This window comes from Mesoplodon bidens (genome assembly GCF_964165515.1).
Source record: "Mesoplodon bidens genome assembly, chromosome: 8".
In the NCBI taxonomy this organism is placed as follows: Eukaryota; Metazoa; Chordata; class Mammalia; order Artiodactyla; family Ziphiidae; genus Mesoplodon; species Mesoplodon bidens.
Genome location: NC_138165.1, coordinates 39,668,479 through 39,683,374, shown reverse-complemented (window position 1 = coordinate 39,683,374; position 14,896 = coordinate 39,668,479). Strand labels below are relative to the sequence as shown.

The 14,896-nt window shown below is 37.2% G+C and overlaps 1 protein-coding gene across 2 annotated transcripts in view; it reads right to left on the bottom strand.

The window, feature by feature from the left end:
• The window catches only part of CCDC148 (coiled-coil domain containing 148), a gene marked incomplete at its 3' end in the record, with an annotated part of 286,502 nt that overhangs the window by 170,425 nt on the left and 101,181 nt on the right, over positions 1 to 14,896 (bottom strand). The window contains exons 2-4 of one of the 2 annotated variants that reach the window (XM_081242592.1): positions 13,481 to 13,543; positions 12,191 to 12,312; positions 3,279 to 3,382 (exon numbers count right to left, since the gene is read on the bottom strand). In XM_081242592.1, the coding sequence (XP_081098718.1) occupies positions 3,279 to 3,382; positions 12,191 to 12,312; positions 13,481 to 13,543 (289 nt within the window). The remainder of the gene's footprint in view (positions 1 to 3,278; positions 3,383 to 12,190; positions 12,313 to 13,480; positions 13,544 to 14,896) is intronic. The other variant, XM_081242591.1, reaches the window with a different exon arrangement.

Sequence of the window (14,896 nt, the reverse complement as noted above, 5' to 3'; positions counted from 1 at the left end):
TAGGGTACACTTAGTTACCAATTTCGGCAGAACAAGGAAAACATAGGGCACTGGAGACTGGTAGAATCAAAAGCCATTTATGCAAACAATAAGCAAAGGGGCATGGATTGTGAAAGGCAGAGTAAGAGAGGATGTTAAAGTTCCTTAGTGGAACTAACAGCCAGGAGATCAGCAGAAAATTAGGGCACCAGAGCAGGCTGAAGGCCAGAGCTCTATCCCTCCAATAAGGAAGGAACTCAGCAGTTCAGACAGCTTGGTACCTCAGACTAGGTATTTGATCTGCTTCTCTCTCTTTTAAGAGTCTGTTCCAAGCTGTGTACCACAGAGGGCAGAGAGGGAAATCTCACAACTGTTGGCTAAGGAATGAATCAGAGTTTCTCAGATGGCCTGAGTCACACAGTTATGAATAATGGCCTCAATTTCATCTTTAAAGACACTTTTCCAGACAATATTTAATTGTTGTTGGTAAAGCTCCATGATATGTTCTGTATAAAGGTGATACTTTTATTTATTTATTTATTTATTTTTTGCGGTACGCGGGCCTCTCACTGTTGTGGCCTCTCCCGTTGCGGAGCACAGGCTCCAGATGCACAGGCTCAGCGGCCATGGCTCACGGGCCCAGCCGCTCCGCGGCATATGGGATCCTCCCAGACCGGGGCACGAACCTGTATCCCCTGCATCGGCAGGCGGACTCTCAACCACTGCGCCACCAGGGAGGCCCTAAAGGTGATACTTTTAAAATAATGCTTTAAAACTGAAATTGTAAGAGACCACATATATTTCTAACAGAAACTACAGTAAAAGTAGTAAAGCTTACAAATAAATCCCTCAAACTTTATTAGTCAAAAGTTCTTATTAAAATAATAATTGCAATTCTTTACCACATGGCCAATATAAATAACTTCCTCTTTAATTTCAAAATCAGTCACTCTGAAACAAGGAAGAAAGTGCTCCTGGCAAAGTGTATCAAGGTCTTCAAGAGGTATAGTGTGGAAAGCATAGTAAATAGTAAATATAATTTTATACAGTTAAATATTAAATTCTATAAATTTAAATATAAAATGTAATTTTATATCTTGAAATTTTAATTGTCTAGTTTTCTTATGACAGATTTTAAAGAATTAAGGTTTGGCAAATCTTTTTCTTTTTTTCTAGTAAGCCTAGACCATTTAGATCTCAGGTGATGTGAATGGAACCCTATGGAAAAAAGAAAAAGCTGCTCAGCTCCAAGATCAGCGAGCACAGGAGTTAAAGGCAAGTGATTCAATACCACCTCCACAAAATCTAGCTGGTTTACCTTATGCAAATAATTTTAATCCTCTGAACCTCAAGGTTCTCATCTGTAAAATGAGGATAACAATGATACCTACTCCATAGGGTCACTGTAAGGATTAAATGAAACAAAGCATGTAAAGTACTTAACATACGATGGCATACACTAAGTTACCCAGCAAAAGTCAGATGTCATTGGAGGCCCTTACCTGCTGGGGACCTGAAATTCGCAGATGGGAGTCTCTTATGGTGATGCATAAGAATATTTTACTTTCCATCTTTTATTAAAAAGGAATGTAGATTTTAAAGATTGAGAGACACTGATAGAATTTAAACTCCTGATTTTCTGGTGGTCCCTAAATTCTCGAACTTTCTAGCCATTTCTTGAACTTTCCTCCTATCACTAATAGTTTTTAATTTCACTGAATACACATTGTAATTAGCCTACATTCTAGAATAACACAGAAACTTATCTTGGAATTCTTCCTTTTTGTCCAAGTTTCAACGCTTACAAGTTTCAAGACATAACGTTATTACTTGAATATTCCTCATTTTCATCACCTTTGTGTCATTCCAGGTCAGCCAAAAGAATTACTTTCCATAATGAAATCTATGTGCCTCCTTTATCTCACTCAAGAACAAGGTATATACACAGTAAGAAGGGTGTGGAACAGCCAAGATAAAAAACTTTCTCCAGCATCCTTACATTTGAGCCTGCATCAGTGAGCACAATAATTAAAACCTCCTAATGGCTTTTGTTTTTATCATATTTCAATTATGCAAATCTAAAAAAAAATTTCCAATGGGCTCTGTAAAAGGTGACATTTTGAGGGATAAAATGGGCCTGATTTGTTTCTATAGTGGAAGTATGAATGACAAAGTCTATATAATTTTGTTTTTCTCTGTTTTAAGTTATATAATGATGTAAAACTATTTCCAATCATGAGTCTTTTATGTCACATTTAGGAATTACTTGCCAGAATAGGAAACTCCTATCAATATGAAAAGCACCCATGTCAAAAGTGAAGTTAATAGTATTTGGAAATTTAGCTTAGAATGAGACCACAAAATTATCTATTTTTATATAAAATATATGCTTACAAGCATATATTTTAAAAAGCATACTTTATAAATACCACCATAATTAAAACTAATATATATGCCTTAAAAGGAGGGGAAACACATCTGCCTTCACTTTCTGGTTGACCTTTGAAAAAAAATTTATTTCTCAAAGATTACATTTAAGATCAAGTATAAAATCATTATTTTGTTTTAATTCATCTTGAAGTGACTGTTGGAAATAATAGTAAAAGTAAAAAATCCAAACTGAACAAGTTAGTCATGATGCCGTTACATTTAGAAATCACTCAACTTGAATCCCTTAGTTTATTCATTTACTGAAAGCATTTAATCTGTCTCTTTCTATGTATCCTACATAAAGATGAATATGATGGGATGCTTGTCCTTGAGAAGTTTATCACTTCATAAGAAGACAAATATGTAAGCAAAACATTATAGTCCAAAGAACTAAGTATAATATAAATAAATACATGTATGAATGGGAGTGCAGAAGAGTAAGTGGTTAGCAGACATAAAAGATTATCTCTTTCTTTTTTCCTAAGGAAAGGAAAAGCCATATTAATATATTCACTGGATTCCAAATTAAACTGAGGAAATGAAATTTTGATTATAATAGTTTAATATGGAAATTTACAGAACATCTACCTAGGTAAGTGCATCTCAGTAATTCCTGCATGTTCTTTTTTTTTTTTTTTTGCAGTACGCGGGCCTCTCACTGCTGTGGCCTCTCCCGTTGCGGAGCACAAGCTCCGGACACGCAGGCCCACCGGCCATGGCTCACGGGCCCAGCCGCTCTGCGGCATGTGGGGTCTTCCCGGACCGGGGCACGAACCCGTGTCCCCCGCATCGGCAGGCAGACTCTCAACCACTGCGCCACCAGGGAAGCCCCCTGCGTGTTCTTAATTGAGATTTCCCTCAGTTCTTACCTGACTTCATTTAGCCTTTGGTGTTCTTTCCACCACACTTGCTTGTGTTGCTTTATTAGTGTCTGCTCTTTAGATATCTTTGAAGTCTGCACTGCTTTTCTGATCTAGATTTAAAGGGAAAAAAAGAGGAGCAATTTCCATGTCTTTTAAGTGTTTTCCACAATAAAAATGTTTAATCTGTAATTTCTAAGTTAAATACTTATTCTTTTTCAATCCTATTCATGCATTTTCTAACATTAGCACCTTTCTAAAGAAAGGTGAAGTAATTCTATTTTCCATACATACAATAAATAACACCTTAATTCATCTAGCCCCAGAAAATCTGCAAGAGTATTCCATATATTTTCTTGCCTTTTTACACATCTTCCCTGCCAGGCATCATAGGCATCACTATTCCCATGTTACAGATGAGGACAGTGAAGTTCAGCGAGGTTAAAAGACTTGGTCAAGGACCATCAAACTCATAAACATCAGAATCACATAGAACCTCAGTGTTCATATTGGTTTTATGTGATCCTTCAGCAGTGGATGGTAAAGGGGCAATGGATAAGTTATTAGGAGGCCTGGCTTTAGTCTCAGCTTCAGTATCTACTAGAAATGTGACCTTGAACTGTATATACAATGTTAATCTTTCAACTCCATGACTTTGTAAATAAAAGTTTAAATTAAAACTTAAATTTTAAATTTCAGGCAAATCTTTATTTGAAGGTACTAAACAAGGAAACAGTGAAAAATCAGGTAGCATTGAAACCCAAATTTTCAACTAAATTTAAATTTTTCCCAAATTTTATGACTTTTAAAAAATGCTTTTGGGTTTGTGTTGATAAGATATGTCAGGTCTGGGTCTGTTTACCTTAAGATCCATTCTTGGCCATTTTCCTTGTCTGCTCCACATCAGAGAGCAGCCTGTGTTTCTCAGACACCCCTAGCAAATGCCTTCCAGCTGGATTCAGCCAAAGGGAGACACTGGTAGTGGGAGATTGGAGGGAGGGAGGGAGGAAGGGAGAAGCCAAAGGATTACTCACTTCTCCTGCCTTCTCTCTCCAGAGGGGTCTCCACAAGCATCTGTAACTTCTCCATTACTCCAACATTTCTTGACATTTCTATTATGGCTCTAACTATCTCTGGGTAACCTCAGCCTATGGGATGTACTACAACCTTGCTTTTTCTAAATGTCCCTCCAACCCAGGCAAGGCAATGACTCACTTCTGTTCTAATCCCTGTGTTGGTTCACAGTCCTCTGGCTTCTCAGCTCTATCACCTGTGTAACCATTTCCTGCATTAAAGACCCCTCTATTCTAAATCCTTAAGTGGTTAGACTCTGACTGACATGTACATGCTGAACTTGTGTATTTCATATTAACACTTTTAAACATCTATAAAAGTGTTCATCTGAAATCAGAAACTTGATGAAATATGCATATTTTATATTTTCCCTGTTACTAGAATACTTAGTACCCTGAAAGGCTTAACAGATCAATACTGAAGATGTAAAAACTTCAGAAGAGAAGTTCTAAAAAGACTCTTTAATGCTTGCTATTTCTAGCTGTCATTCACTGATTACCATAACCTTGAGTTTATCTTTCCACTGTTCTGGTTACTGATTCAAAATCAGGAGTATAAGAAAACAAAATAACCCAAACATTACTTAAAAAAACACAAAGTCAAAGTCAAATCTTTTCTTAAGAGTGCTACAATTATGAAATTTAGGGGAAAAGTACATTTAAGTCAGAACAGGAGGGACATCCCTGGTGGTACAGTGGTTAAGAATCCGCCTGCCATTGCAGGGGACATGGGTTCGATCCCTGGTCTGGGAAGATCCCACATGCCATGGAGCAACTAAGCCCCTGCACCACAACTCCTGTGACTTGTGCTCTAGAGCCCACAAGCCACAACTACTGAGCCCACGTGACACAACTACTGAAGCCCGCGTGCCTAGAGTCCGTGCTCTGCAACAAGAGAAGCCACCACAGTGAGAAGCACTCACACTGCAATGAAGAGTAGCCCAGGTTCGCCACAGCTAGAGAAAGCCCACACACAGCAATGAAGACCCAATGAAGCCAAAAGTAAATAAATAAAATAAATAAATTTATTAAATAAATAAGTCAGAACAGGACATTGCAGGAAAACATACAGCCATCTCTCTATTTCACAGAAAAAATAAAAGTACATATGTAGTGTTTCTAAAATCAGACACTTGTGTTTGCTTGAAGAATGCCTAAAACTCATTCCAACTATTTACCATCTATATATAGTCTCTGAAGTTTGTTGCAGCAGGCACAACTTTTAAAATTAGATTTCTTTGACATATTTGGTCCATACTGTACAAAAAAATTAAAACACATTGGTGAAAGATGTAGACACGTTTCTATAATTAAAAAAAAAATCAATGCTGCTGCCTTTGATCCCAGGGAAAGACCAATTAAGTAGACTATAAAAGTGAAAATAAAGCTACAGTTTTTCACTAGACACTTCCAATATTTTGCAGAACATTCTGACTTTTTTGTAAATTCACTCATTGACTCTACTTCTATCTTTGGCCAAAATTTTTTTTAAAAAATAAAGTTTTTAAACAAACAAGAAGATTTAAAATTGTATCTTTTTTTTTTTTTTTTTTTTTTTTTTGTGGTATGCGGGCCTTTCACTGTTGTGGCCTCTCCCGTTGTGGAGCACAGGCTCTGGACGCGCAGGCTCAGCGGCCATGGCTCACGGTCCCAGCCGCTCCGCGGCATGTGGGATCTTCCTGGACCGGGGCACGAACCCGTGTCCCCTGCATCGCCAGGCAGACTCTCAACCACTGCACCACCAGGGAAGCCCCTAAAATTGTATCTTTTTAATAGAGTAATTTCTAGGTGATTCCAATTCATTTTGCTGAGCAATAAGCCATTTGAAAGCAATATTTTAGGTGGATGATGATTTATGCAGAATGCTGATGAGTTAAAAATTACAAAAGTAATACATTCGGAAGTAGTTTATTGTGATGAGCCAAGATAATAAAACCCTAAATAGGTACCCTGAAATACCGTGAAAGCCCTTTGGGCCAGATGATCCATCTTTAGATATAAACAACAGTAATTAGTGGACAATTTAAGTGTTGGTTACATGTACCTACATCAAAATTCATTGATGTGTGCACTTTAGATTTGTGTACTTCACTATATGTGAGTTATAACTCAATACAGAACTGAAGAAATAAAAAAATTTTTTAAACTATACTAAGATGCAATTCCTCATCTATCTGGTTGGCAAAAACTCAAATATTTAACAAAACACTGTGTGAGGCTATGGGAAAACATGTTCTCTCTCTTACGTTGCTAGTGGGAATACAAAATGATGCAACCCCGCGTAGAAGGGAATTTGGAGTTTCATATGGATTTATCCTTTGACCTAGCAATCTTACCTATAGAAATCTATCTGAAAACTGTATTGGCCAAAGTATAAAAAGATAGGTGAACAAAGCTATTTACTGCAGCACTACTTATAATAGAAAAAGACAAGCACAGAGATTCTGTCAATAAGTGTTCTTACCAAAATAAATTGAACTTGAATCTGATCAAGTCTCCAGATATAACTACCAATTACTGGAAATACAAGAGATAGGAAAATATGTTTAATGACACCACCAGGATGTAATCAGCAAAATCCAGACTGTAAGAAAATATAAAGGATAAACACTACATTTTCTTCAAAAAATAAATTATAAAAATACAAGAGGATGGGGCTTCCCTGGTGGCACAGTGGTTAAGAATCCACCTGCCAATACAGGGGACATGGGTTCGAGTCCTGGTCCAGGAAGATCCCACATGGTGCGGAGCAACAAAGTCCCTGCACCATAACTACTGAGCCTGCGCTCTAGAGCCCGTGAACCACAACTACTGAAGCCCGTGCGCCTAGAGCCCGTGCTCTGCAACAAGAGAAGCCACTTCAATGAGAAGACCGTGCACTGCAACAAAGAGTAGCCCCTGCTCACCACAACTAGAGAAAGTCTGCGCACAGCAACGAAGACCCAATGTGGCCAAAAATACATTAAAAAAAATGAAATAAATTTATATTAAAAAAAGGACACGAGGATGGAGGAGGAAACCTAAAAAAATAAAAATCAATTGTAATATATGGATATTATTTAGATACTAATTTGAATAAACTTTTAAGAAAAAAATTTGGAGACAATCAGGGAAATTTAACACTGATTATTTGAAATTATTAAGAAATCACGAACATTTTAATAGTAATGGTATTGTAGGGTTTGGGGTTTTATAGCCCTAATCTTTTAGAGATACATGCTGAAATATTTATGGTGAATATTATGATGTTTGAGATTTCAAAATAATCTGGTGCAGAGGGAAGTCGTAGCTGCGAGTACAGAGGAAATAACGGCCAAGAGTTGTTCATAGCTGAAGCTGGATAATGTTACGTGGAGACTAATGATACCATTCACTCTAATTTTGCATATTCTTGCAATTTTCCATAATATAGTGTTTTAGAAAAAGAATTAGTAGATGGATTACTTGGGTTGGACAAGAAATATTCATTCTTGCTAAGCAAAGAAATTCAAATAAAAATAATTGTAAAGATCTCTTTTGTACTTAAACTGGGAATGAACAGTTAATATGTAATGTACCAAAAATTGGTCTCAATTTTCAGCCCACGTCTACTATTTGGCCTCAGGTTCAGTCTCAGCCTTTGAAAGACTAGATTATTCAATGTGCACATCAGTGTCTCATCTGGCATCCCAGAATTTGTGCATGATCAATAACACAGCAATTATATAGGTCACTATCACATCTAATCAGTATAACAATACCAGCAAAACGAATCAGGCAAGACTTCCTAATTTATTGTTAATTAAAAATACTTACTGTTAATTTCTTTTCAAATATAGCTAAGCATTCTAGATGTTACTTGAAGCAAAGATCTTCTTTCGTGCTTTTTAAAAAAATAATTAATTTATTTATTTTTGGCCGCGTTGTGTCTTCGTTGCTGCACGCGGGCTTTCTCTAGTTGCAGCAAGCGGAGGCTACTCTTCGTCGCAGTGCACGGGCGTCTCATTGCAGTGGCTTCTCTAGTTGTGGAGCACAGGCTCTAGGCGCGTGGGCTTCAGTAGTTGTGGCACACGGGCTCAGTAGCTGTGGCGCATGGGCTTATTTGCTCCGTGGTATGTGGGATCTTCCCAGACCAGGGATCGAACCCGTCTCCCCTGCATTGGCAGGCAGGTTCTTAACCACCGCACAACAAGGGAAGTCCTTCTTATGTGCTTTAAATGTTAACATTCTATCATTCAGCTTGAGTTTGTTTACATTTAGTATTGCCACAGTAAAGTGCCATAGTAATAATGATTGTTAAAGCTGTTAATTTCATGTGCAAAAAAATGAGCATATTTAATTAGTAAAAAAAATTGGGAATTGACTGATAATACAAATACTAAGAGAGAATGTGTTAACTATGTAACATTAAGAATAAAATATTGGGCTTCCCTGGTGGCGCAGTGGTTGAGAGTCCGCCTGCCAATGCAGGGGACACGGGTTCGTGCCCCGGTCTGGGAAGATCCCACATGCCGCAGAGCGGCTGGGCCCGTGAGCCATGGCCGCTGAGCCTGCACATGGCCGCTGAGCCTGCACATCCGGAGCCTGTGCTCCACAACGGGAGAGGCCACAACAGTGAGAGGCCTGCGTACCGCAAAAAAAAAAAAAAAAAAAAGAATAAAATATTATTCTTCAGTCAACACATATTTCATAAAATGTTAAACAATAATATAAGAAAGGATAACAGAGACAATTTTATCATAATTCCAGTTGGTGTAGGCTGTTTGATATATTAGCATTCATAACATAAAACAAAATAAATTTTAAGAATTGTATTTAATTTTCAGTTATCTGATTCCATTTAAGCCATGTGTCTTTCAAGAAAAAGCCCTATTTGGGAATTGTTCACATCTTACAAGAATAAATTAAAAGCAAAATGTCAAGTTGATATCTCTAAATTAAATGAGATGGGAAGAGTCCAAAAATCATGAAAATGACATTCCCAATAAATCTTCCTCAAACTAGATCCAATAAAAAATGAAGATTGTATAAAGGAAAGAAGACTATTTGAAAATGATGAGGTATCCAGGACACATTTTGTTCTCACTGACCAAATTCAAAACAACGGATATTACAAAAATGCTTTAAAAGGACAATTATTTATTATTATGAATCTATGGAGACTAAAAATGGAAGCAAAAAGCTTGTCAAAATGATTGCTACAGACTGTGAACCATTTTCAGTAGTTGATGGCAAGAGATTTTTTGAGATTTGCCAAGCTATGAATCCCAGGTACCAAGTTATTTCTAGAAAATATATAACTAAAAAGCTTCTTCATGAATGGTATTCTGTGAACAAAAAGGTTATTGATGTTATTTAAAATGTCAGTTGAGAGTGATCATCCATTTAACCTCATAAATGTATAACACAGTGACCAGAGAAGCAATATAGATAGCTGACAGTGCTAAGAAATTATTGTCCCTGAACTTAATGTCAAACTCAAAAAACCACATTAATAATTTAAAATTTTAAATATGTTTATTCTTTGATAGAAATCCTATCATCAAAGAGAAATTCACTTTGACCAAATATTGATTTTAACATTCAACGATTCCCCATTCATCCAAAATGTGCATCTGGATAGAGGAATAGATGGAGGGACAGATGGACAGACAGATGGATGAACAGATATATAGATAATATTTGGAATATATATATGAACATATATGTACAGTCAACCTTGAACAACACAGGTTTGAACTGCATGGGTCCACTTATACGTGCATTTTTTTCACTAAATACTACAGTATCACACAATCCGCTGGTTAAATCTGAGGATGTAGAGCCATAGATATAGGGCAACCTTGGATTCAGAGGGCTGACTAGGAGGGCTAACTATAAATTATACACAGATTTTCTTCCAATAGATGGTCAGCACCCCTAACCCTCGCATTGCTCAAGAGTCAACTGTACACATTCCAATACTGAAAAGGGTGTAGACAAAATGTTTGTAGTGGCAACTTTACTACAACAGTACTTTGGGAGAGAACTAAAAAACATTCATGCTTTTTGGTCCAGACATCCCAATCACGGGAATTTATCCACATAAAGTGTCTATGCATGAAGATATTTACGGAAACATGATTTCCAATATCACAAACTTGGATACAACCTAAATATCCAAAAATTGGAATGTGATAAGGTATGCATCTTTTTCTATTTGAAGTACTCATCACTCCTGTTTTTGTTTGGCTAATTCTTATTGTCCTTGAGCTTCCAATTACAATGTCACTTCCTTAGAAAAGCCTTCCCACCCAGTTAGGATCAAGTCCTGTTATTATACACCAGACAGCCTTTTTTATTGGAGTTTATACTTAAAATAATTTTATTTCAGGGCTTATTTGATAAACACTGGCCTCTCTCCTCCCTCTCTCCTGCAAATAGTACACCCCATGAGGGTAGGTGTTATATGTTGTTCACCATTATATATTCAAGGCACATAAATTATTATATGTATCAATACATATGTGTATAGATGGTATATATACAACAGATCAGCACAGAAGTCAGAAATATGAAAATAGTTTTATTAGGATGATAGTTATGTAAGTGATTTTGCCATAAAATTTCTTTGAATAACATTAAATTATTTTAAAGCTATATCTGAAACAAACAAATAATGCCCTACTTTTTAAGTGGTCTCCTTAGTTTGAGGGGACATAGCTCATGAATATATGGTAATTTCCCCAGAATAGGGTATCAAATGTGCCTTGAAATCATGAGAGTTGCCTTTTTAAAAAGATATTAACAATAAAAAGCTATGTAAAACTAATATAACACAAAAATATTAAATACACATGAAAGCTTGTAAATTGCTTAATATGTTGCTTTGCTAAACCAGATTTTTAAATTTAACCAAGCAATAAAAATGCTGTTTATAATGTACTCTATTATTTGCATAAGAGGGAAACATACTGCCTGAATAATCCTAAACCCATCCGTGGTCCTAAAATACTGTGCACAATCACTTGCACATAAACCTCTTTCAAATCTAGTCGAGGCTCACCTCTGCTTAGATCAGGGCAAAAAGGGAATTCGAGAAAAGAGAGGCACCTGGGGGCATACTTCGTATGGTGTTGCAGAAGGAGCTTTAAATTAGATGATAATCCATCACTAGCACATACTAGCAATTTTTATTTCTTTTAGATTATGTTAGAAATTGTTGAAAATTAATGAGATAGCTATCTTTCTAAAAATAAAGTTGAATTCAGGCCTCATGGGGTTGTTAAGAACATTAAATGAGTAATGCATGTAGACTACATAGCACAGTGTCTGAGAGCATTCAATAAATGTTGCTATTCACAGGGCTTCCCTGGTGGCACAGTGGTTAAGAATCTGCCTGCCAGTGCAGGGGGACACGGGTTTGTGCCCTGGTTCAGGAAGATCCCACATGCCGTGGAGCAACTAAGCCCGTGCACCACAACTACTGAGCCTGCGCTCTAGAGCCCACAAGTCATAACTACTGAGCCCTCAAGCCACAACTACTGAGCCTGTGGGCTGCAACTACTGAAGCCCATGCGCCTAGAGCCTGTGTTCCATAACAAGAGAAGCCACCGCAATGAGAAGCCCGTGCACCGCAACGAAGAGTAGCCCCCGCTTGCCACAAATAAAGTGCACATGCAGCAACGAAGACCCAACACAGCCAAAAAAATAAAGAAATAGGAAAAAAAAATGTTGCTATTCACTATTATCAATAGTTGGAAGATTCTAAAAACTATTTAGAATGTTATTTATTTTCACATTTCATTGTAACTACCATTTTACTTTCTAGCAATTCAATTTTCCAAAACTAGAAAACACACACACACACACACACACACAACTTCTAACCTTTAGCTCCGTAGAGGCAGAAGCTAATTTTTTTGCTTCGGTTAATGCATGCAACTGTTGATAGTCTACTGGTTTATACTTGGTGCTTCTCATTTCATTTTTCATACGAAATACCAGATTACCTGTTTTTCATCAAAAACAGAAAATGACAAAGAAATAGTATTATGTTATTGGAAGTCAAAATAGAGTTATGGCAACATGTTGACTGCAGGTCTTATTTTTAAAGATTTTAAAGCAAATATGAGAAGTAATATATTGCAATATTCGTAGTATATTTGAACCTCAGTTTCTGGAAATTTAAAAAATATTACCACTATATTCCTTGCATAAAATTACTTCTAAAAGGGCATAAAAGGAATACTTCCATTTAAGTTAGTACATTGAGAATCTTAGAAAATTATATTGTCAAGTTACAAAGTGTGACCATTCTTTTTATTTAAAATGTATTAGTCATCAACTGTGAATATTTAAGTATCACATTCTTATGAATCAAATTAAGTAAATAGAATTTTTAAAGTCATAGCTGCATTTTTAACTTAGAAAAATTGATTTCAATTAAATACGAAAAAAGGTTGAAACTGAAACCTAAAAAATTTAATAGGCCAGGTAAAATTAAAATGATACAAAACGTTTGGGCAGCCATTCTCCATCCAAGCATATAAAATATCCTAGTTTAGTTTGATACTAACTATTTTGATAAAGTAAAACATAGGTAGAGGACACTCTAAGCCCAAGTAGTGTGAAGTATAAAAATTTGGGTGGGGCTTCCCTGGTGGCGCAGTGGTTGAGAGTCCGCCTGCCGATGCAGGGGACACGGGTTCGTGCCCCGGTCTGGGAGGATCCCACATGCCGCGGAGCGGCTGGGCCCGTGAGCCATGGCTGCTGAGCCTGTGCGTCCGGAGCCTGTGCTTCGCAACGGGAGAGGCCACAACAATGAGAGGCCCACATACTGCAAAAAAAAAAAAAAAAAAAAAAAAAAAAAAAAAAAAAATTTGGGTAATTCAAGCATCATTGCCTCAATGATGTGAAAAATTCACCTGTGCGATGTAAGGCAATTAAGATTTATTAAGTATATCATGGATCACGCGACTGCAAGAAGCTTCCAAATGATTTAAGGACAAGCACAGGAAAGAATGGTTGGCCTGACTATTGTAAGGGAACTGGAGAAATCTTCAATGTGACCAAAAAATGAACCTTCCATTATTAAACTTTTGAAAATCAACATTCCAATTTTATATCACCAATAATCCACCATAAATCATACAACGGGCTTAGAAGTAGAAAAAATACCTGAGGTATCATTTTTCTGAACTGTCATGAATGGTCGGTCTCTTTTATCCATGTTTTCCATATCTGTCAAGGGAACAAAATAGAGCTAATAACATTTTACAATGTAATTTAAAAAACTGTTTTAAAGATATGTTCATTGTAGTGATTTTTGAAATAAGGTCCAGGATCGGATGCCATAACTCCATGTATTTTATTAAAATTTGTTTCTCTTTGCTCCTAGAAGCCTCCTTCCATTAGTTTTTTCTCTTTGTGCTTTTTCTGATCTTGGTTTCTCCAACCAATCTCTTATCTCTTAGTTACCCTCTCTTGGATTGTCCCAGTGACTGGTAAATATTTTGTGATTAAAAAATTGTGTATGTTTTATCTTGAGATCTCGAGAGGAAACAAATACGTAAATTAAAGAATACATCAGCTAGCCAAATTACTTACTACTTCTCTTCAGCAATGCAGTACTTGTGGTGGATATGGGGATGTGCCATCCACTTCTAGAAAGCATTTGATGTTTACCTGTCACCAGCTTCAGGGTTGGACTCAGCTGCAGAGAACAGCCTCGCCCAAAGGCACACCATTCCTGGGGTAGCCTATACCCAATGACAGAGTGAGGCAAGGATGTAAAGACCCAGCAGTTTGGGCTTAATGCAGGTCACTCTGATGGGCAATATTTGCTCCAGAGTTCCCTTCGGGGTCGACCCACACTTTGTTGGACCTGCATTGAAACTGACTTTTTTATTTGCCCAATCTTGCTTCTCCCTTCTTCCTTTCACAGGTATGGATCCCTGATAAATATCTAGCTCCCCAAACTCTGCCTCAGCATCTCCTTCCTAAGAACCCAACCTGAGCAGCACCAAGCTGAACTGACATCTTTTTATGGCACCCCCAGGGCAAGATACTAGTCAAGTGGTTCTTTAAATAGCAGTACACATTTTTCATACATTTTCGTTCCATATCTACTAGGTTGAACTGATCGTGTCTAGTAGCCTTTGCAGTAACCTAAATCTTCTTAAATGGAAGAAAAAGTCACACAAGTCCATAATTTTCAGAAACTCTGCCAAGTTACCAAGAATCATGGAGATTGCTCACCAGCTTTAGGAATATAGGGATAAACCTCAGTGTGTAATTTCTATAGGGTCTCTTGTTTTAAGCCTTTGATAACACTGACAATCCTCATACCATCTGCTTTCTACTCATACCCATATCCTATCCATTAAGATTCTTTTTCACTCTGGAAGATTTTGCACATCTAATCTGTCCACCTGCACTGCCTCAAGCCCCCATCACCTCCTGCCTGGATGACAGAGGCATTCTTCTTTGTACCCTTACAGTGCATTCTCCAAACAGCAGCCCAAGTAACCTCTTAAAAGCTCTAATCTGACCTTGTTGAATCCCTTCAATTGTACCCATGCCTTTTAAGATAGT